We start from the raw sequence: 23,377 nt of genomic DNA on the forward strand, positions 1-23,377 counted from the left end.
AATCATGACCTGAGCAAAAATCAAGAATCAGACACTCAGCCACCTGAGCCACCCAGGCACCCTCTGTCCTTTTATTTCTTACCCCTGGAGATGGTGTCCATGAGCTACAGTGCATTCTGTTTCAGCTATACCACACGTGGACTGCACAGTCTAGAGAGCACTGCTCTGCTGTTCCCAGCACACCCTCCACAGACCTCCAGCTAGAACCCTGACCCCCCACCCCCTTCACAGCAGTACCTATGCTCAACTCCTTTGCCAAAATCTTCACGATGGAGACAAGTGTGGCAGGAGGCTCCTCTCCTCCTTGCTTTAAGATTGTATCCCTTTAACTTCAAAAAAAATTTTTTTTAATGTTTATTTACTTTTGAGAGAGAGACAGAGTACAAGTGGGGGAGAGCAGAGATAGAGACACAGAATCCGAAGCAGGCTCCAGGCTCCAAGACATCAGCACAGAGCCCCATGTGGGGCTCAAACTCATGAACCGTGAGGTCACGACCTAAGCCGAAGTTGGAGGCTTAACCTACTGAGCCACCCAGGAGCCCCGCCCCCCCCTGCTTTTTTTTTTTTTTTTTAAAGTTTTTCATCCCTTTAACTTTTAAATGAGCTGCTTTAGGGAGACAAGGGAGTCAGCCCACAGGTTGACAGATGGATGGCAGAATGGACTCCCCTTTGGGGAGACACACAAACCCCAGAAAATCTACCAGTTCTTTCAGAAACATGTTGTAGGGCACTGCCGTCATGCATGGGGATACTGACAGGCCAATGCTGAAAGCACCCCAAGGGCAGGGCAGGGTGTGGCTTCTCTTTGTAACCCCCACACCCCAATACTGCTGGGCATGTTGCAGGCAGTGGAAAGGCACTCTTCTTGAGTAAATGAACACACAAGAATGTTTTCTATTTTAAGCATTTGTGAAGTGATTTGCTTCATTCTATCCATGTTCTCTAGCCCCAAGGGCCACAGATGGACAAGTTATCCCTAAACCTGAAGAACAGAAGGGAAAAAGCCCCATGGGAATGCAGAGCCAAATGCAGCCCACGGACCAAGTTAACCTTCCAGGTAAGAAGTGCATCTGAGTGGCTGTCCGGCTGACTCCCAGGAGCCAACTCTTCTCTTATTGTGTGTTCCCCAAAGGAGGGAAGCCTGTCCCACTACCCTCTTCTTTAAGGATATCAGGTAAACAAGAACTGTTGTATCGTGTTTGCAGGTGGTAGTGCTGCTCAACATTTCAAGCCAACTTGGGCTCTGGGCTTCCTCCTGGTTTGGGAGCTGGCTGAATAGAGTTCAACTCAATTCAGTTCAATTCAATTCAACCCAATTCAGTTCAATTCAATTCAATTCAATTCAGTTCAATTCAACTCAATTGAATTCAACTTAATTCAGTTCAGCTCAGTTCAATTCAATTCAATTCAATTGAACTCAATTCAAAAAGCATGTGTTGGGACTAACTGTGCCCAGCGCTGCCAACCAGAGATACCAATGTGAGTACACAACGCTCTGTGCCCTCAAGGAAGCACTCTGCATTTTCCCTTTAAGACAATGAACCACACTGGTGAGTACTGAAGCTGCAGGCACCTCCTGGCTAACGGGCCAGGTCTGCGTAGGCACCATGACTAACTACCCAGTTGCTCCTGCAACTCTAAAATGAATCATGTTGCACTCCGGTTGTTATGTCAGGAAGAAATAGAGCCCGTTAGGAAAGCCTGACTTGTGGAGGACCCACTGACCTTACAAGATCCTATTGTCCTGTGCTAATTTTATAACCTTACAAAAAAGTTTATCATCTTGTATATAATTTCATTTGAACCTCATAACCCACTGAGTCAAGGAGCAGGACTATTACTTTGATTGACTGAAGAAATTAAGATACAGAGAGGTTAAAATACTCGGCTAAACCCACATCACTTAGGAGTAAGACCTCAGGTCTCCTGACTTAGACTGGAGAATCTTTCAACTGATTCCTTACTTTAAATTAATTTGAATTTATTTGCAGCTTTTCTTATAAAAAAAAAAAAAAAGAGACAAATCCGGGGGCATTGTGGCAACGTGATGTTTTTATGTTGTGCGTCCAACATTGTACTGAATGGCATTCCAAAACACATTTAATTGTTTTTCTCTCTTTTTCCCATCTTCCCCTGCACAGTTATTGAAAGGTTTCTCAGGAGGTCAATGTTTGTTGTCCTTACTCAAGAGATAATCATTGGTTCTGGCCAAGGGCCCTTTCAAAGATCATCTTAATGGGGATGTTTCCACTCGAAAGAAGTAAATGTAATTTAAACAGGTTCGGACCATTATGGATTTTATCGGCTGTAAAAGAAATTTTATTCTGAGACTAAATCACAGGTGCGGTCATGATTTGCAAGGTACTACACTAGAGCAGACCATGCAGGACAGGACCGCTTGGCTCCCCCTGGGACTTCCCTCTGGAGCAGAGGGGTTATACAGAAGATACTTTAAAAGAAATCAGACTGTGGAAGGCCTGTAAGGTCAAGGCATATGTATAGCTCCACATGTCTAGGGAGAGAGGGTACATGTGGCTCCATATATGCAGATTTTGGGTGGGGTTGGGAAACCTGAGAATAAATCAGAGCAGGACATGATCACCGGGGTTGTAGACCAGTCAGGCTTGGGTTTTAGTTGGGCAAGTGGAAGGTTAGAGGGCATGAGGAATTTTCAGAGGCCTTGGCATGACTCACATAGGGCAAGCGTTAGGTATGGCTTGATCAGGCTCCATTTCTCTGAGATTCTCTCAGCCCTTCCTTCCTTCCGGCTTTGGCTTTATCTTCAGTCCTCCAGCCATAGCCCCAAGATGACCACAAGCCACAACCTGAGGATGTACCTCCTCACTTAGCAGTGGAGATCCAGGGTGGTCTGCACATTTCATTGGCCCAGATGGGCTTGAGCTTCCCCTTGTCCCTCAGCCGAGACGGCCCTTCCCACTCCTGTCCACTTACGGAAACTCTCGCCATCACCAGAAGTAATTTCTCTTTCCTCTGTGTTCCCACAGCAACTGTCTGCTCAGCTATAATACTCAGTACATTCTGCCCTCATTGCTTTCTCACTCAACCGATCGTCCGCTCTTGTAGGAGTGACTGGGTCTGTGTGCCTTCCTGCAATGAGCTTGGCAAAGTTCCTGACACAGAGACATTCTCAATACGTATTGGTTGAATAAAAGAATGAATGAATGAACGCATGAATGAACAAAATAAAAAGAACCAAGGTCCAGTCTCTAGGAAGGGGCAACTGGGATTCACTCACCATGCCGTCGCCAACTTGCCTTGAGAATTTCCTTTTCCTCTTCCAGGTCACTGCAGGGAGCCTCCGCCCTGGGAACATGAAGATTCGAGGAGAATTTACCATTTTGTGGTGGGGCAGGCAGTTCACTACCAGTGCATGCAGGGATTCAGGGCCCTGCACAGGGGTCCTGCCAAGAGTGTCTGCAAAATGATCTGTGGGAAGGCAACGTGGACACAGCCCCCGCTCCAGTGCATAAGCGAAAGGAGTGACGGCTGGTTTCCAGGTACGGTGGCCCCTTCGTGGGTCCACCACCCTGCTTTCCCATCAGGCTGGCCAGGATGGGATTCCTGACCTACCAGCCGTGTAATCTTGGGCACAGCACTTCACCTCCCTGGGCCTCTGTTTCTGCTCATTCTAGAAAGTAGACTAGATAAAGTAAGGTCTCTGTCACCTAAGGTCTCCTGTACCCTGAGCAAGGATAAATGGCAGAAATAGAAGAGGAGGGAGGACCTTGCCAGTGTCCCAGAGCACCTCAGATGCCACCACACTGGTGATAACGCAGCCCCTTCCTATCTGACCCTGAACTTTGACTTCTTCTTCTAAGCTGCCAACGCTTCCTCCCGTTCAAAAGGGCAGGTCCAGCCTGCCACCCATGCATGTCTCATTTACTAGTGTATAATGTAAACTTGTTATTCGCACAGCACTCGCTGTTAGCAGGCCCCTCTCCTTCTGTAATTCCCACCTGTGCTTTGATAAAAGTGCAAACGTGCAGGGAAGGGGCCTATTCAAGCACACACATGCACATGCACACTCATTCACACAGGTGTACCACCCACCTCGGTTGAGGTCTGCTAGTTTCATTCCGAAACCGTATTACTATTTTTACATGTAACCAGCCGTACATGGTTACTTACGTGTAACCAACTGTAAGTGTCACAGGTTTCTTAGCTCACCACCTGTCGGTTGGTAACCCTCCCCAGGAGTTTCCCTGGGCGAAATCTGAAACTGCCCCCATAAATGGAGCACAGGAGGGAGAGACCAAAGGAAGAGGCAGGCAAAGGCCACTGTTGGTAGGTGGCAGTTGTCACAAGCAAAGGGAACCTACACAGGAGGCTTGTCCTGGGCGGCAGCGAGATGAAGGGATCTCCACACTCACTCGCCAGATGTTAAAAGTTTATGAACAGGCCTTCACTGGGTTCAGTCGCGTATACTGTGCAGGTGGTCTCAACCACATCACCGTCTCAAGGCTTGCCCTTGGAGTAGCCTCTGGGAGCAGGAAAGGCAAGCGGAACCCACATCCCACTCATAGCAGAGGGGGTGAGGAGCCTCTGGGTGCCCAGGTCCAGCCCACGGGTCAGTTGGCGGTCATATCTCTTTGACGATGTCCCCGAACACCACCACTTGCCATACCCTGTGTCTTCCTCTTGGACTCTTTGGGGATGCTGTGCTTTCTTCCCGCAGTGTGAGCCACACACTGGCCAGGGTGTCTGTCACTTCCCGTGTAAAAGGACGACAAGGCAGGGCAGCGTCCTGGATAACTGGAACCACCCACAGGGAATGGGGACCCTGTTACAGAGAAAAGTTGTCCTTTTGTGCATTTCTATTTCATTTGGTGTTTCAGGGGTACTTGTAGTATGATGACCGGTTTCCAAGCCACAGATGGAAACCAGGGCTCAGTACGAAGTGTGAGAACAAGGAACTGCTCAGGGCTGCACGGAGCCAGGATCAGGGCCAAATTCCCTGTTACCCAGCTTTGCCGGGACTGCTTACCCGCTTGCCTGTAACCCTGACAGAGAGCCACGTGGCACTGTGGCCCCAGACAACCTGCCGAGAACGGCACTCTGATCTGATCTGGGGATCAGCTGATAGGGGCGGGGCAGGGTGTACGTGAGACCCCCACCCCCACCCCGCTCTCCACCTCCATCACCTCCTCTCTCCTCCAGATGACGAAGAGCCTCAAGCCAGCACTGATGCTGCTCCTGGGAGTGACACTTCCTGTCCCTCAATAACGGCAAGTACTACAGGTACGTCTAGAATTTCTGGGAGGGTAAAAGCTGGGCCCTGAAATTGTCATGCCAGAGAGGGGGAAGGCGGTTTTCCCAGAGCAACCCCTCCGGTCCACGGCTCAGGGATCCACACCTGCATCCCACCCCTCAAACGTGTCAAAAGCAAGTGTCAGGATGAGGACAGAACAGGCTGAGGGTGGTATCTCGGGGCAGAAGGGTGAAACCCTTGTCTTTCACACCCCTTCCACCAGCCTCTGGGGTTCCCGCTCACTGAGAGATCCTGACACTCCCCAGCTTGTGCCGTCTGATTGTCAGCACAAGCTGAACACTTCCTCCTCTCCTTTCTGCACAGATTTCCAGAAACATACGGAAGCGTCTATGACCACGGAGTCATTCGTATTCACAACCGAGTATCAGATAGCAGGTGGGTAGGGGGTCCCTTCTGCTGTTGACAAAACATACCCCAAACAGAGACTGTGGGATATGTTGCTTGGTTGGTCTGGTGGGTTTGGTTGGTTAGTTTAAAATGACCCCCTCCTTACACTGTATAGTAGTTATACGGGTAAAAGACTAATCCAGATATTAACAACATAAACTCGCGGTAATCAGTTAGAGTAAGCTGGGTGTGAAGTCCCAACCAGCCCCCAGAAGTTCCTCCTGAACAGATCCTAAATGATAAAATATACTGTGGCTTGGGGGGGGGAGGGGAAGGACAGGGAGGAGGTGAGGGAGGTGAGGGGAAGAGATGCAGTATAAGCATGCAAAGAGACAAAAAAAAAAAAAAAAAAACCCAAACCTTCCATAAACAGTACAATTGTTTCCTGGTAGGAGAGAAAAACAGGCTTTGAAGGAGGAAAAAACACCCAAGCTCATAGAAACAGAGAGCTGAGTGGTGGTTGCAGGGACTGGGGCGACGGTAGGGGTGAGGGAAACGGGGAGATGTTGGTCAAGGAGCACAAATTTTCCATTAGAAGATGAATAAGTTCTGGGGATCTAACATACAGCATGGTGATTATGGTTAACAATACTGTGTTGTATACTCGAATTTGCTAAAAGAGTAAATCTTAAGTGTTCTCACCACAAAAAAGAAACAGTAGTTATGAGGCATGGTGCAGGTGGTAGTTACTACTATGGTGGTAATCATTTTGTAATATGGACTCACATCAGATCCATACTTTGTACACCTTAAATGTACACGGGGTTACATGTCTGGTATATACCAATAGAGCCTGGAGGAGAAAAAGAAAACTAGACTGTGTCAGGCACATCTAAGACTGATGGTTTGATGGGTAGGCAGATAGATAGGTAGGTAGGTAGGTAGGTAGGTAGGTAGATAGATAGATAAAGTAGGTAAGTAGATAGGTAGATAGGTAGGTAGGTATGTAGATAGATAGATAGATAGATAGATAGATAGATAGATAGATAGATAAAGTAGGTAAGTAGATAGGTAGGTAGGTAGGTAGGTATGTAGATAGATAGATAGATAGATAGATAGATAGATAGATAGATAGATAGATAAGCAAGTAGGTAGACAGGTAGACAGGTAGGTAGGTAGGTAGGTAGGTAGGTAGGTAGGTAGGTTGATAGATAAACAAGCAGATAGATAGATAGATAGATAGATAGATAGATAGATAGATAGATAGATGGATAGATAAGCAAGTAGGTAGGTAGGTACATAGGTAGATAGGTAGGTAGGTAGGTAGGTAGGTAGATAAGCAAGTAGATAGATAGATAGGAAGGAAGGAAGGAAGGAAGGAAGGAAGGAAGGAAGGAAGGAAGGAAGGAAAGCAGCATTTGGGAAATATGAATACTTTTAAGAGATGCTTATGTGTTTATCATTTATCCTTGTATTTTGACATTTCTTTCACCCATGGCAGCCCTCACTCATGGCCTCCTTAACTGAGGCCTCTGAAGCTTTCTGAAGAGAGTGCCTGTCCCTTCACTCCCCCCAGAAAGAACCAAGCCCCTGGAAGCAAGGCTCCATGCCCTTTCCCAGCTCCCCACTGCCCCCCTCCCAGTCCCTGAGCCTCCCAGGATCCCATGTCCCGCGGGAGCTACCGGGGAAGGCTCTCCTCCTCCTCGGGAAACCCTCGCTCGTGTGGGGTGGGGGTGGGGGTGGGGGGCGCCTCAGAATGCTCTGCGCCCTCGCCCAGCGCCTTTGGTGAACTGCTTCTCTGTTGACAGTGGCCGGCTGCGTCCTCCTGCTGATCAGTATCGTCCTTCTGAGCGGGCTCACCTGGCAGCGGAGATGGTGAGTCCTGCACTGTCACGAAGCCCCTGTCCCGGCTAGTGGGTGAAGCCGGTGTGGGCAGCGTGCGTGGGCAGAGATCCCCTCGCCCCCCAGCCCACCCCATTCTCCTACTAGCCAGCAGCAGCCCGGGGAGGGGGCAGTAGAGAGAGACCCCGCCAGCACACATCCCCACAGAATCGATCACCAAGAATGAAAGCGAGGACACGGGAAAGGAAAGGGCGCTGGCACGGGCTGAGCGCCTACCGTGTGCCGGGCTTCCCGCTTCTCTTATGAATGTTCCCACGACCCGCCCCTCAGAACCTTCCATATAGTTACAGGCCAACCCATCAGGGAACGCGAGCAGGGTTGCACGGCAAAGGCCAAAACCGCAACCTGAGCGTAGAGCCCCAGACACTTCTGCCCCCATCACTGGGCTACAAGGAGACCAGTGGGCACATCCACCTGAGCTCTCCTCTCTGCGCGCCCCCTCTGCCTGGGGCAGATGCTCACACCACAGCCCCCTCCACTGGGATGGCACCATGTGTGGCCTTAATTTTCAACCGTGGCTGTAGGTTAGAACAACCAGGAGAGATGTTTTTCGGACACCAATGCTTGGTCTCCACCCAGAAGCTCTAAGAGGGGGGCCAAGATATTAGTACTTTTTTTTTTTTTCCAGTTGAGATAAAACACATCATTGTAACCATTTTAAAGTGCACAATTCAGCAGTTTTTAGCAATGCTGTGTATATACCACTATCTCATTACACATTAGACATTTCCGTCACCCCAAAGAGAAACCCTGTACCGCACAATTCCCCATTTCCCCGGTGCCCTGGAAACCACAAACCTACTTTCCAGCTCTGTAGATTTGCCTGAGATACTGCTTCTGTTTTAAATCTCCTCAGAGCCAATGAATACCTATGCAGCCAGTTTCTTTTAATGTTTATTTATTTATTTTGAGAGAGAGAGAGAGAGAGAGGGAGAGAGCACAAGCTGGGAAGGGGCAAAGGGAGAGAGAATCTCCAGCAGGCTCCACACTGTCAGTGCAGAGTCTGATGCAGGGCTCGATCCCACAACCTTGGGGTCATGACCTGAGCCGAAATCAAGATACGGACGCTTAACGAGCTGAGCCACCCCGGCACCCCTGATCCCGTTTTGACCACTCTGTGCTAGGCCAGTGGTTCTCAAACTTGAGTGGACTTGTTAATCAGAATCTCCTGGAGGGTGGGGCACCTGGGTGGCTCAGTCGGTTAGGGGTCCGACTTCAGATCAGGTCTCGATCTCACGGTTCGTGAGCCCCATGTCGGTCTCTGTGCTGACAGCTCGGAGCCTGGAACCTGCTTCGGATCCTGTGTCCCTCTCTCTCTGCCCCTCCCCCTCTCACGCTCTGTCTCTCAAAAATAAGTAAACATAAAAAAAAAAAAAAAACATTAGAAAAAAACAAGAATCTCCTGGAGGGCTTATTAAAACATGGGCTAGCAGGCCCCACCCCCCAGAGTTTCTGACTCAGCAGGTCTGAAGTGGGGCCTGAAAACTGACATTTCTAAAAAAATTCCCAGGCAAGATTGACGCTTCTCTTCCAGGCACCAAACTTGGAGAACCACTGCATAGACAGACACTATCAAGCATCAAGAGAGTGAATTCATTCCACACACAAACAAAAAGGCCCGTTTCTCCCTCGCTTTCGACAGTGGAGTGTTAGACCTACTATGTTACTCTCCTGACTATTTAGGGCATCCCTAAAGCACCACCCCCAAGGGTGCACTCTAACCAACCTTGATATAAATTCCCCAGCAAGACCCTGAGAAGACACAGATTCACCCCCCCAAAACCCAGAGCTCTTAGATCCCATAGAGGCCCAGGCAGAGAAAGGCCAGCAGATTTCGTTTGCTGTCATATTGGTCATCAGGCCCACAATATACTCCCGATTGTCCTCGTGTGAATTAAAAAGGTGCAAATTACTGGGATGCAGAGGGCAAGCCCCCTTGGGTTATTATATTGGGAGTTGCTCATATACCTGGCTGTCGACCAGCCTCTCTATGGTGTTAGCTGATTCCTAAGGCGTCCTTTTAGGATCGTGTGGCATGAAGCATGTCAAGTACCCAGTACACTATAGGAGCTCGACATGTGGTAGATCCTTGCCTCCCCTTGCTGACAAGACTTGAAACCCAGCAAGGACCTTTTCATTTAGGAGCTTAGGTATTAAAAACCTTCAGACACAAAGTGATGACGCTATTTGGGAATGGTAAAGGTTTGGAATTTACGTTGTAAAATAACGAACAGCCTGAATCTAGATGAATTTCCACAAGCTCTCCCAGAATTAGTCTTCCAGGAGACTCAAACTCATTCCTCAAACTGAGCCTTCTGCCAGAGAGCTAGTGAAAAAAAAAAAAAAAAAAAAAAAAAAAAAAAAAAAAAAAAAAAAAAAAATCCCTCCTAGACTCTAATTTCATCTGATGGTGCCCTCTTGTGGCCACAAGAAATCCTACATTTGACTATTTTTACTTTTTTGGATTAATTACTAGGAGCCAGTGATAAGATCTGGCTTACACTGGCTCCTGACAGCCAGAAGCTACATTTTCAGGAATTCTGTGAACTGTCTTTAAACAGAGCCATTATAAAAAAGTAAGTATATAGACATAACTGAATAAGTTATATTAAAAACGAAGTTAATAAGCACTCTAAATTAACCACTTTCTAATTATTCTACAAGTTGGTTTGTTCTCAGTTATTTACACCTATTGTGTCTGTATCGAGGAATTATGCAACAAGACGGTGTGTTACCGCACCTCTCTTCCCAACTCCGGATTCAGTTATGCGGCGTTGGTAGCTCGAAACAGGGCGTGGTGGGACTATTTACGCCATGGAAATAGGCCAACTTTTCCAGAGAGCAGCTTGTTAATCATTCACCGGCACCCCATGCCCACATCCTTGCTCCATGGGAGCTGTGAGCGAGGTAGGCACTAGTCAGATGTTCCTGTGGACTAAGTAAGGGCTGGTGAAAGTCTAGGACTGTACTGTCCTATACAGTAGCCACCAGCCATACGTGGATATTTAAGTTTAGACTCAAATAGATTAAATATAATTAAAATTCAGTTCATCAGTTACACTAGCCACATGTCAAGTGTTTAATAGTGTTTACTGTGGCTACTCTATTGCATAACACAGATGCAAAACATAGAAACTAGGAGTTTTCAATTCATGAGACTCACTTAGCACAGTTAGTTACCATTATTATCCCTTTTCTGCACCTACTGGCCTCCATATAGTTCAAAAAATAATTATAGAATATCTCGTATATAGATGCTGGTGAAAGGGCATAAACTTGCAATTAGAAGATGAGTAAGTTCTGGGGATCAAGCGCACAGCATAGAGATTACAGTCAACAATACTGTATTATATACTTCAAAGCTGCTAAGAGACTAGATCTTAGATGTTCTCACTGCAGAAAAGGAATGATAATTATGTGACACGATGGAGGCATCTGCTAACTATGGTGGTAATCATGTTGCAATATATAAATACGACATATTAAAATATACTAACATGTTGTACACTCTAAACTTACACAATGTTACATGTCAATCCTATCTCAATTAGAAAAAAAAACAAAACACAACTATTACAAGAATATCCGCTCTGTGCCAAGCACTTCCTCGGGGCCCAAAGGTGAATACAAATGGCCCCCACTCTAAGGAGCTTACAGACTAGTAGAGGAGAAGAGGGGGGGAAATACAGATTTCAAATACAATTTCTTTTTTTTTTTTAATTTTTTAATGTTTATTTATTTTTGACAGAGAGAGAGAGACAGACAGACAGAGAGAGAGAGAGAGCGTGAGTGCGGTAGGGGCAGAGAGAGAGAGGGAGACACAGAATCTGAAGCATGCTCCAGGCTCTGAGCTGTCAGCACAGAGCCTTACTCGGGGCTTCGAATTCACGGGCTGTGAGATCATGAACTGAGCCGAAGTCAGATGCTCAACAGACTGAGCCACCCAGGCGCCCCTCAAATACATTTTCTTAAAGCCCAAGAGTGAGATGTTATAGGAACAAAGAGAAAGGACACTTGACCCTACATGGGGGTGCCAGCAAGGTTGTTTTTTTTTTTTTAAAAGTTTTTTTTAACGTTTATTTATTTTTGAGACAGAGAGAGACAGAGCATGAACAGGGGAGGGGCAGAGAGAGAGGGAGACACAGAATCGGAAACAGGCTCCAGGCTCTGAGCTGTCAGCACAGAGCCCGATGCGGGGCTCGAACTCACGGACCATGAGATCATGACCTGAGCTGAAGTCGGACGCTTAACCGACCAGGCCACCCAGGCGCCCCCCAGCAAGGTTTTTAGAGTTGATGGTGCCTATGGCCAGATGAAGAAAGACAGGAGATGGATACCAGGCAGGGGGAGCGTGGGGACAGGTAAGGTGAGGTGAAAGGGCATGACAACGTCCAGGAGAAGTTGAGCAGTTCTGAACACCAGGATGCGAGGCGTGTGGTGCTGTTACAGATGGACAGTGACCACGTCGTGGAAGATCGGGTCAGACTGAGGGGCTCAGACCCTATCCTGGGGCCAACAGAGAGCCACAGCAGCTATACCTATGGGGAAAATGGTAGCACTGGCCCTTTGAATAGTCTGTCTACAAGATAGGCTAGATTTAAGGGACCAAGTAATCATGGTGGCAGCTTGATTATGTTATGATGGAATAAATCCACACGAGAGACAATGTGAACATGAGCTAGGTCAGTGGGCACCTGTTAAAAAGGAGGAAAAGAATCAAGAAATATATAAGGGGATCGAATTACTAGGATTTTCCAGGTGGCTAGAAATGAGGGTTAAGGAAGACAGATGGCCCAGGGATGACCCCAGGTTTTTGAGTGTGACAATGGGACCCTTAGCCACTATACACCAGGACGAAATACAAAGAGCAGGACACCCCTTGGGGGTCCGCAGCAAAGCAGACCCCATCCTGGAGTCCATTCTCTGAGACCCACTCAGCCTCAGCACCTGTAACTGCCCAGCTCTGGCTGACAAGGGAATGGAAGTGTTCCCCTGGGCTGTTTCTCAGATCTGCTCACCAAACAATGATGGAACTACCATGCTGTAAGGACCATGGGGCAGCCGGTCTGGGCTTCCAGAGGCATGGAGAGGCCTTGAGGTCGGATTTCAGGATCTGAAATGTGGGAAGGTAACAGGATCTGGGGGTGGAACTTTAAGTTAGCAGGTCAACGGGGACTTATGTTGAATGCTCTACCCATATCGGCTTAGGGTGGGGATCACATTTTTCTTGGTGCAGTATTACACCTATGACTGTGACATAGCTATATCGCCACAGGAGGAAGAGTAGAAGAACAATCTAGAAAACCAGGAGTGCTAAGAAGCCAAGAACACCTCAGAAATCGCGGAGCACAAGCAAAATCAAATAAGTTGAACACTCACCCAAGACGCATCTCCTGTGAGATCTCCTGGGCTTTGGAAAACTCGGAAGCCACACGCCAGAGCCCCAGGCGCCTGCAACCTCATTACAAAGCCAGCTCTCTAGTGCCAATGAGTGAACTCGACCTGCTTCTGGGCAGCAATTCTAAGGTCATTGGAGGAACAGGGAGGGACAACCAGAACTCTAGGTCTTATTTTCATGTCTACATGTTCATTGAAGCTTGAGCACCAGGGGACTCTCTCCATACCATATACAGGTTAAAGAAAAGTAGCTTCATGTTCATTTCATCCATACTTCCCAGTTTAGAAATCCCAAGGAAAATCCTAGCATAGAATATAAATAGACACACACACACACACACACACACACACACACACACACATGCACACACACACACACACACACACACACACACACACACTCCTTACCCCATGTAATTGGACTCTCCATTGATTGATGCAGATCCCTGTCCCAGCTTCTGGGTGATTAGCCCATTCTCCTGGCCACATTCCATAATGAACACCTTCCAAGAACTCTGAACCGGTAACTCTGAATCTTTTTGTCCTTAGCTCTGTCTAAGCTAGCCTCGTTCCACTGAACCTTCTTCAATTGTGAATTTCTAAACAGAAGCCATGGCATAGTAATCTTTGGGTAACACCAACAGAGGGCAACCGAGCCCTTGGGATCACGGAGCTTCTGTATTTAAAAGGATTTTACTGGAGGTGTGCTGGAAAAGAAGGGTAATCTAAGTCCCAGGTGATGAACTGTATCCATGGCAAAGCTCTGCCTGAATATTACTAACATGCCCCTTTAAGATTTAGTTTCTGTGGGATTGTTATAAATGATTCTCTGAATTTGGTCTGCATGAATGTGATGTTTAGAGACAGATGCATAATGTGTGAATGTCTACATTTCCAAATCAGTGTCATAAAAACACTGACAAGGGATTAAAACATCCAATGTTTATGGGCGGAAGGAAAGAAGAAGGAAGCGCAAAGCAGGGAGGGAGATCATGCTGACAGAGTGTAACGTGGGAAAGGTCACCCCAGTTGTCCTCAAACTGTTAGCAAATCAGTTAGCAAATCAGAACCACCTGGAGGCCCTGTTGGACCACAGAAGGCCCATGTCGGGTTTCTGAGGAGCAGGTCTGGGGCGGGGCCCAAAGATGTCCTCTTCTGACAAGTTCCAGGTGCTGCTGCTGGTCTGGGGACCTCACTTTGAGAACCACCGGGTTATAAATCTCTATGCCCACCCACTCTCAAAAATCACATGATCAAGGAGATTAATGAAAGGTTAATAAAGCATCCAGTTTTCATTTACGAAAGGCCAAAAAAGTGTTATTTAAAAATGTGGGCAGGCATCAGCAAATCCATAGCCAGATTACAGAACCATTTTCTGCCCTTTCTATGACTAACAAAAATGATCCAGATTTCAGTGTCTACATCCTCCCTTCCCCCAAGTACATGTTTTCTGAGTTGAGAGAAATCCCAGGCCAGAAAAAAACAAAACTTTTTTTTAGTGTTATTTATCTTGAGTAAAATTGAATTATCATTACTCATTTTGGGGAGGGAGATCTAGGAGATCAATTTTTTTATAATAATTAACATGTTATTTACCTTTTTCATGCTCATTCTCTTATAAGTGTATGGTGGAGTTTTCCAGAAACTACATGATACGTGATGATGTCATTGCTCTGATGTTGACATATAATGAACTTATTACTATTGTTTATAAGAGAACTAATAAATAATATCTTTTAAATTTAATTGTTTTAGTGTCTAAATATGGTATCACTAGCTATAACGACATGGGTTAAAGCTCTTTGGGCCTCAATGTTTTTTAATAACGTACAAAGGTCCTGACAAACAGTTAGCAAGTGCATCATCATTGGTCATTCCATTAAGGCAAATGAAAATCACACTGAGATACCACGTCATGCCCACTAAGATGACTTTAAGCAAAAAGAATAACAAATGTCGACAAGGATGTGGAGAAATAGGAATCCTCATACTTGGCTGGCAGAAATGTAAAATGGTGCAGCCACTGTGGAAAGCAGATTGGTAGTTCCTCAAAACTTTTTATTTTATTTTATTTTTTATTTTTTAAAATTTACTTCCAAATTAGTTAGGTAGTTCAAAACTTTTAACATACAGTTACCACATGACCCAGCAATTCTACTACTGGGCAGATACCCACAAGAGATGAAAACCTATGTCCACACAGAAATTTGTACGTGACTATTTATAACAGCATGATAACCAAATAGCCAAGAGGTGGAAACAACCCAAGTGCCCACCAATAATAAATGGATAAGCAAACTGTGGTCTATCCATACACTGCAATGTTCCTCAGCCATAAAAAGGAATAAAGTATTGATACATGGTACAGTGTGGGTGAGCTTCAGAAACATTATGATAAGGGGCGCCTAGGTGGCTGAGTCAGTTGAGCGTCCAACTCTTGATTTCGGCTCAGGTCATGATCTCATGGTTCGTGGGATCAAGTCCTGCATTGGGCTTTGCGCTGACAGTGTGGAGCCTACTTGAGATTCTCTCCCTCCCTCCCTCTCTCTCGGCCCCTCCCCCGCTCACGCTGTCTCTTTGTCTCTCAAAATAAATAAAATGAACTTTAACAACAAAAAAAGAAACATTATGTTAAGTGAAAGAAGCCTGATACAAAAGGTCACATGTTGTATAATTCCTTTTATATAATATATCCAGACCAAGTAGGCAGATCCAGGGAGACAAAAAGTAAGTTAGTAGTTAACTGTGGCTGGGGAGAGTGATTATCTAATGTTTTACTCAACAATCTGTGAATACGCTAAATGCCACTGAAGGGTACACTTTTTATGATTATGTGAATTTCATTCGCCTCAATTAAAAGAAACAAAAAAAGAGATCCTGCGACCAGAATATTTGCTCATCGCTGGTTCCATTCATGATCCCCCGAGAACAGTTCTCAGCTCACGGTAGAGGGCCAGGGTCTACGTGAAGTTTTTATGGTGGTTTACTTTCTAATATTCTATTAAGTGAGTTATTTACAAGACCCTGAATTTTTTAAACTAAAATTAATATATTACTAAAGTTTCCTGAAGACTCTCAGTATTCTATTGAAAATGTGAAATTTGCATTGCTTCCAGGAAGAATGCTGTTACTGATGAATTACTAGGACCATCTTGGGTCGGTTTTGGTTTTTGATTGGCATTCGTTCAGCTAAATTCTAAATTATTGTCAGTACTTTTCAAATAGGGGATGTGTCTGATGGCCCCCCAAATGTGCTCATCATAATCAGTGTAACTTGTGGTGGGTTTTCTGACTTATTGACCATGTACAGTGATAGATCTTTGCATCAGTTGTGTTGTTGGCTTATAATTTTCAAGTAACCAGGTTTTAAAGCATAAATGTGTTCTTTTTTGGCTGGGTGGTGGGGGGGGGGGTGAGGGGGAAGAGCACAAGTTGGGGAGGGGCAGAGAGAGAGGGAGACAGAGAATCCTAAGCAGGCTCCAGGCTGTCAGCACAGAGCCCAATGCAGGGCTCAGACTCACAAACCATGACATCATGACCTGAGTCGAAATCAAGTCAGGCGTTTAACCAACCGAGCCACCCAGGCACCCCTGAAACACAGATGTGTTCTTATTTAAAAGTAATCATTATGGCTCCCAGTTTCCAGTCTGACATAGAAGGAACTCGGAAGCCATCACTCCCCTCCTTCCAAAGAGAAAGTCCTGAACAAAGTGAAAATCGGCAACTCTTCTTAGATCCCTCAGACAGTTGAAATCTGGCCAAATCTCTACCCGCAAATTGAACAGAGAGGCGGGAACAGTGAATCACGGTGTACCAGGAGCAGACACTGGGCTAGTGCCAAACTGACAGACTGTTGGAGGACCAGTGCAGACAAGTCCTTGGAGCCCTGCCTGCCCTTTCATAAGTTTTACCTGCAGAAGACATCCAAGGTTCTCAGGGTGAAGATCAGAGAAAAGCCCCCTCATGCTTTTGGCAGGAGAAGGAAGAAAGGAACCATTTTGAAATACCTTACCAAGGCCTGTCCTCAGGAGAAACTATTCTCCCAACTTTCTTGGGTTTTACTAGAACCTGACCAACCGGAGGGAACAGAAATACCCAACCCTGACCTGCTCTAGCCTTCCACATGGGAAAGGAAATTATGCAGCTCCAGCCCATCTGAGGGGGGCAAGAAAAGAAGCCAAGGGCTTCTCTGGTCTGAGTGGTTCAAGTGGGGCCTCACATCGGCACTGTGGCCAGAGGACGTAAGATGGTCCTTATTTCCCTAGCCTGAGCCATGTACCCTACCTCTAGAACCAAGAGGAGAATCAGCATCCCTCATGAGTTTCTTGGGGTGAACAGAAGAGTAAGACCTGAGTGAAAAGTAGGTCATTACCAAGAGAAGGGAGAATGGATGTTGACCCTTTTCTTTGTGACTTTGCTCACAGCAAGTATTATTCTATTGAAGAATATCCTCAACGGTCACATCAGCTGTACCATTAGGAAGCTTCAGAAGAGCCAGGTCAAAACTCAGTCATGGGAATGGGAGAAAAAGTGTGGACAATGGATTTGCGGCACTGGCACACAGGAATTTTTAAGGGCATAGAAAGATGTCTTTGACGTTCTTCCATTGACAATGTGCTAGGTTGTCCAGAAGAAACTGGGACTCGCTATCTGAGCTGCGGCAGTAAGGTCTGGAACGAACTGCACTGGGCGGGGGAGGGGGGGGTGGGGGGGTGTTGAGCTGGCGTTGGGGGAGGTCACTGAGAAGACAGGAATGCCAGTTGACTTGCAAGTTGGACCCAAGTGATTGGAGGCTCCTCAGCCCCTCCTCTGTCCTTGGAATGTGGATTCCACTTGCCTTTCTGCCTCTGGGAAGCTGCTCCAAGGACACAGCCTTGAGACTGTGATGTGGTGTTGAAAACATCTCCACCTACTTAAGGCTCCTTTATAAACTCTTAAGATGTGGTGGGTGTGTGTGGAGATCCACCTGTCTTGCTGCCATCCCAGCCAAGTCTCATATGTAAATTCCCTTGCTTATTCAAACTGCCACCTGCCAGCCTGGACTGGGCTGCCTTTTTCTTTCCAGTCTCTTCCTGCCCTCCGCCAGCCTGGAGGCGGGATTCACATTTCACTGGAGAAGCACCAGAAGAGGCTGCAAACCAGCAACAGGTGAGCCAGCCAGGAAATGGGAGAAATGGGTCATGGGAATGAGACATCGCAGGAAAATCCTGGGTTGGTCAGTGAGCTCCATGTGAGTCGGGTGCTTGTGGACTGCCACACGAGGCTGGGGTGCCCTGAAAACACCGGCTGCTTTCAGGGGCTTGCTTGACAAACCGCACACAGTGCACTGGGTGGAGACTAAATGTGCAAGGCTGTGCAGTGAGCTGGCCTCTGCCGCGGACAATTCTGCTGGCCACCAGTGCCCACCTCGAGTCAGAAAGTGAGAACAATTGGGGAAGGATGTGCGGGTGTCCACTAGCCTACTGGCTTCGGGGTGAGCAGACAAGGTGGGAGAGCAGGATAATAGCGCCCTTTTACAAAGCTAGGAGGGCTCCAGATGCTTTGGATTAAGATCGGGACACTTGTTGACAAAGCCTGAGTAGGATGCTGAAAGATGAAATCCGGGAGAAAGGGATAAGAGTGAAGAGAAGGATGCTATGGTAATTGATGAGAAAATGGATAAAATGCCCCCAAGCCTTCTGACCCCTAATATGAAAGAAAATTATTTTTAAATTGCAATGACCCCAAAACACCCAGGGGAAAATTTACATTCTTTCTCTGTCCCCTAAAGTTGTAAGTCTTGTCCTGTCTTTGAAATGTGAACACCCCAAGAGGTAACCAAAACATTGCTCACCGAGACCAAAGAAAAGAAAGGGGGGCGTTAAGTTTATTTATTTATTTTGAGAGAGAGAAAGAGCACACAATCAGGGGAGGGGAAGAGAGAGGGAGAGAGAGAATCCCAAGCAGACTGTGCGCTCAGCGCAGAGCCCGGTGTGGGGCTCGACACAGGGCTTGAACTCAGGAGCTACGCAATCACCACCTGAGCTGAAATCAAGAATTGGCTGCTTCACTGACTGAGCCACCCAGGTGCCCCAAGGGAGAGGGAGGCTTTTTCAAAATGCAGATTACTGTAGGAATTCCCAGAATCCAGTGCACACCCTCCAAAAGGTCACAAATATCAGTAAAAGGCTTTAGCTGTGGAATTGGGTACCCGGTTATTGGCTAGAGATTGGGAATGAAAGCTGATATAGAAAGTTGGAGGTCTGTGGGAAAGAAATATTGAAAAAGAAGTTTTATATGTAGTCAAGCTATGATTAGCTGAGCTATGAATAAAATAGACTTACATAAGCTAAAAAGCAAACAGAGTTATACTATCAAAAGTACACTGGTACAAAATTAGGAAAACAAAATTTTCTTTCTGTTGAAGGGATAAAGTTTTCTTTGATTATTGGCTTGCTTTTCTTAAGAAATTGTAAACAAAGGCTTTTCTTTACCTTTGATGTAACCTACCTGGGAAACAAAGACTCCGTGTTTTGTCTTTATCAGGTCTTTGATTACTTAAGAAACTAAGTCTTCTCTGTTGGAAAAGCCAAGTTGTTTACAACTATGTCACTTCTGATTATATGTTAAATTTCATGAGAAGTTCTGTCAAAGAGGAAGTGATACTAAACTTTCTTTAGGCTATATTTGTATGAAATTCCCTGAACTCTGATATGTCCTAGTATAACCATGATCTATAACCATCTATAACCTAGCACAGCCAGGTCTAGAACCATGGCCATTTGTACGTCTTTTGTCATTTGCAGATACTTACTGTTTTATCTGATGCTTTGGCAAAAAGCATTCTTGCAAAGCATTCCTGACAGGTTGCTAATAACTAAGATTGATTTGCCTTCACGTGGGAGATATAATAATAAACCTTCCCAGCAGTCCCCCAAGGCTACCTGCACAGCCCATCCATATGCATGGGGTAGTACTGGGGTACCTGTTCCTATTCTCCCCACATCAGTGAAATGGGCCCATTACATGGATGATATAACGTTACCATGTGAAGACTTGCCTCTGATGCAGGACATCCTACAGGCTTTGCTGGAGCATCTCTGAGACAGAGGATGAGCAATTGAACCCACAGAAAATTCAAGGCCCATTCACTGTAGTAAGGTTTTGGGTGTCATCTGGCCAGGTAAAACACCTGTTGTCCCAAAAGCTGGGATTAATAAGGTGCAAGCTTACCTGGCCTCTGGGAACATGAGAGAGGTGCAGGCTGTCCTAGGGATTTGAGGGGGGGGGGGGGTTAGTGGACTCTGCTTCCCCACCAGGCACAGTGTTCCTGTCCCTTACGCTGCCTGGCAAAGAGAGGGCACATGTGGGACATGGGATCAGAGTAGCAAGCCACCTTGAGAGGGCACAACTAGTAAAACAGATTAAAGCTGTGGGCAGCTCCTGAGCAGGGCTGCCGTGAGTTAGATGCGTCTGTGACTCTGGAAGGATATGGTCAGGCGCTGTGGCAGAGACAGGAGGGTGTGCCCCTGGGACTTGAGTCCCAGCTCTGGAAGGGGACAGAAACCTGAGCTGCCCCCACACAACAGGAGCTCCCCTCTCACACGGCAGCCAGTGCAGCGGCCAGGGAGCTGAGCTCAGAGCGGTCTGGCTGGTGGTCACCCATGAACCCTGGCCCATTGCACCCACGGCCCGTTGCACTGACAGCTGGGTGGGCTGCTCTAAAGGGACTGACCCTGTGACTTGGACAGTGGAAAGCAGAGGGGTGGGTGATCGTGAATAAACCCTTGTGGGGCCAGGATGTATATGGAAAGACATTTGGGTCCATGTGCAAGAGTCTAAGGCATCTTGACTGTTTTTCACATCCGAGTTCATAACAGACACGCCCTGGCAATCAGGAAGCTGATGCCTTAGCTCAGGTATGAGCCCTAGCTACTGGCTTGGGTACATACTAAGAGTGGCCACTGCAATGCCCAGGTAATATGACCTATTGCCAGAAATTTCAAAATGCCCTCAAAGTATAGTGTCTCGCTTAACGTAGTAACAGCATGTCCTGTATGTTCTAAACGATGCCAAGGCAGCACCAGAAGAATCTGGACCCAACTTCTGAGGAAGATGGCAGAGTAGGAGGATCCCGGGCTCACCTCGTCCCACGGATACAGCTAGATAGCAGCCACGTCAGTGTAAAGCACCCAGAAAACACCCCAAAGACTAGCACATCAAACTGTCCACAGCTAAATGTGGAGAAGAGTCCACACTGAAGAGGGTAGGAAGGGCAGACACGAGGTCAGGAGCCAACCAGACCCACAGGACTGTCTGCAGGAGTCAGGGATGCTGTGGGTGCAGACAGGGGAGAGGAGTAGACCCCACAGGCACCCCAGACCTGAGGGACCCACACTGGGGAGACAAATCCCCATAAAATTAGGCTCTGAAAACCAGAGGAGCCTAACTTCGTGAATTCTTACAATCAGTGGGACTTAACACGTAGAGCTTTAAAAATCAGCAGGCTCAGCTCTGGAAGAGCCAGAGGGTGATAGGAAACTGTGTCCCTGCCCTTAAAGAGACAGCACAACAAATACCCCTGCTAAGATACAGCATAGAAGCAGCAGTTTGAAAAGCATGGAAAGGAGATGTATTTACTAATCTTAGAGCATGTCTTAAAGAGGCAGGGATCTTTGGAAGACTTCTCCAAGAATAAAAGAGCTAGGCGCCTGGGTGGCTCAGTCAGTTAAGCATCCGACTTGGGCTCAGGTTATGATCTTGCAGTTTGTGAGTTCAAGCCCCGTGTCGGGCTCTGTGCTGACAGCTCGGAGCCTGGAGCCTGCTTCGGGTTCTGTGTCTCCCTCTCTCTGCCCCTCCCCCACTCACATTCTGTCTCTCTCTCTCAAAAATAAAAACAAACATTAAAACAAAAAAGAAGGAAAAACAGCTGGAGGGTACCATTTCCACCCCACCCCCACTAACCTAGATACAAGGACACCTGTGGGAAATAGCACAGCCCAAACACTCTCCACTCAGCTTGCCAACGGCTTGCCCCACCCCCACAGCCTTTTGCAGACCTGCCCCCTGCATCCCAGCCTGGGCAGCATTTTCCTGTGCTGCAGGCCCCCGCCTACAGCAGACTAGATCTGCGATGACCTTGCTGGCACCACATGCCCCACACCTGTGTTTTTCTGTGGATCCACCCACACACACCACCCGCCCCCCCAACAACACGCTTTTGGCATGAGTCCATCCAAAGCGGCACCACAGGCCTGGTGTGCAAGCAGCCCAGACAGGACCCAGCACCGCTCCAAGGTGCTCCCTGCCCAAGGGAGAGGGGAAGACATCCATGCCCACCAACTCAACTGCAGCCCCAGCAGTGGGCTCTGGGAAGACGTCTGGTCTGACTACAAGCCCACCCACCAATGAAAGCTTCTTGGGACCACAGGGGGAGAACCCCTGCAGCTCTGGGCTACCACGGCTCTGGCAAATGATGGCCTGACTAAGCTCAAGTCCAAGGTGGCCCCAGACTGGCCCACCAACAGCACAGGGACCAAACCCTGCCCACAAAATGGCAGAGAGCCACTGCAGACAACTGGACTGAAGGCATACGTGGCTCAGCCACAACAGCAGGACACGGACGACACACGTGGGAGACACCCCTGAAGTTCCAGCTTCTGGGGAACAGGGGACACTGCACTGCAGGGCATTAAAGGACCTCTTCTTCATAAGGACACTACTTTCAAGAGCACGATATGTAGCTGACTTTCTAACACATAGACACAGGTATAGAGGGTTATACAAAATAAGCAGATAGAAAAATATGTCCCAAATGAAAGAACAGGACAAAATCACAGCAAGAGAGCTAAAGGAAACACAGATGAGCAATATGTTTGATAAAGAATTTAAAGTAATTGATGCGGTTTTGGAGTGGTGCGGGGAGCGGTGGTTCGGAGCCAATGGCAAAGGAAGAATTCTTGACGATGTCTTTGGTGCAAAAAAAGGTGATTTTATTAAACCACAGGGACAGGACTAATGGGCGGAAAGAGCGGCACTGGAGTTGTGAAGAGTGAGTGGTTATCTACTATGGAGTTGGGGAGGTAAAGTCAAGAGGAAGTTTCTTAAAGGGTTTTCCATATGCTAAAGACTCACAGATTACTGGAGCCCTAGCTATTGTCAAGGTTGTTTTTCCTTCAAGCAAAGCATTAACATTAAGACAGTAGGGAGTTCCTGGAAATTAGGCTATTGATAAGATATTTATAAACTGATGGAGATTATCAGTTTAATCATTTGTTTTCTGTCCTTTCCTTTGTTCTTGGGCAACCTCCACAGAGCCTGAGGAATATCGCACCTGGGGTTGGGGGGTAGGGGGGTAGCGGTTTGTGGGCTGTCAGCTTGCCTTATATTCCCTCATCAGTAATGATCATAAAGATACTCACTAAACTTGAGAAAAGAGTGGAGGACCTCAGTGAGACCCCTAACAAAGAGATTAAAAAGAAC

At 47.0% G+C, this 23,377-nt stretch overlaps 2 protein-coding genes across 3 annotated transcripts in view; one reads left to right on the forward strand and one right to left on the reverse strand.

Moving 5' to 3' along the window:
• The window catches only part of IL2RA (interleukin 2 receptor subunit alpha), a 55,150-nt gene extending 40,488 nt beyond the window's left edge, over window positions 1–14,662 (forward strand). For both annotated transcript variants that reach the window (XM_058681990.1, XM_058681991.1), the window contains exons 3-8: window positions 947–1,057; window positions 3,303–3,518; window positions 5,179–5,259; window positions 5,594–5,665; window positions 7,426–7,492; window positions 12,795–14,662. In XM_058681990.1, the coding sequence (XP_058537973.1) occupies window positions 947–1,057; window positions 3,303–3,518; window positions 5,179–5,259; window positions 5,594–5,665; window positions 7,426–7,492; window positions 12,795–12,819 (572 nt within the window). In that variant the 3' untranslated portion in view covers window positions 12,820–14,662. The remainder of the gene's footprint in view (window positions 1–946; window positions 1,058–3,302; window positions 3,519–5,178; window positions 5,260–5,593; window positions 5,666–7,425; window positions 7,493–12,794) is intronic.
• Window positions 1–23,377, reverse strand: part of FBH1 (F-box DNA helicase 1) — a 224,680-nt gene that overhangs the window by 42,455 nt on the left and 158,848 nt on the right. Inside the window, exon 23 of the transcript XR_009247818.1 lies at window positions 3,257–3,324. The gene's annotated coding sequence lies outside the window, so the exon portion shown is untranslated. The remainder of the gene's footprint in view (window positions 1–3,256; window positions 3,325–23,377) is intronic.

The sequence above is a fragment of the Neofelis nebulosa genome, chromosome 8 (genome assembly GCF_028018385.1).
Source record: "Neofelis nebulosa isolate mNeoNeb1 chromosome 8, mNeoNeb1.pri, whole genome shotgun sequence".
NCBI classification, from domain to species: Eukaryota; Metazoa; Chordata; class Mammalia; order Carnivora; family Felidae; genus Neofelis; species Neofelis nebulosa.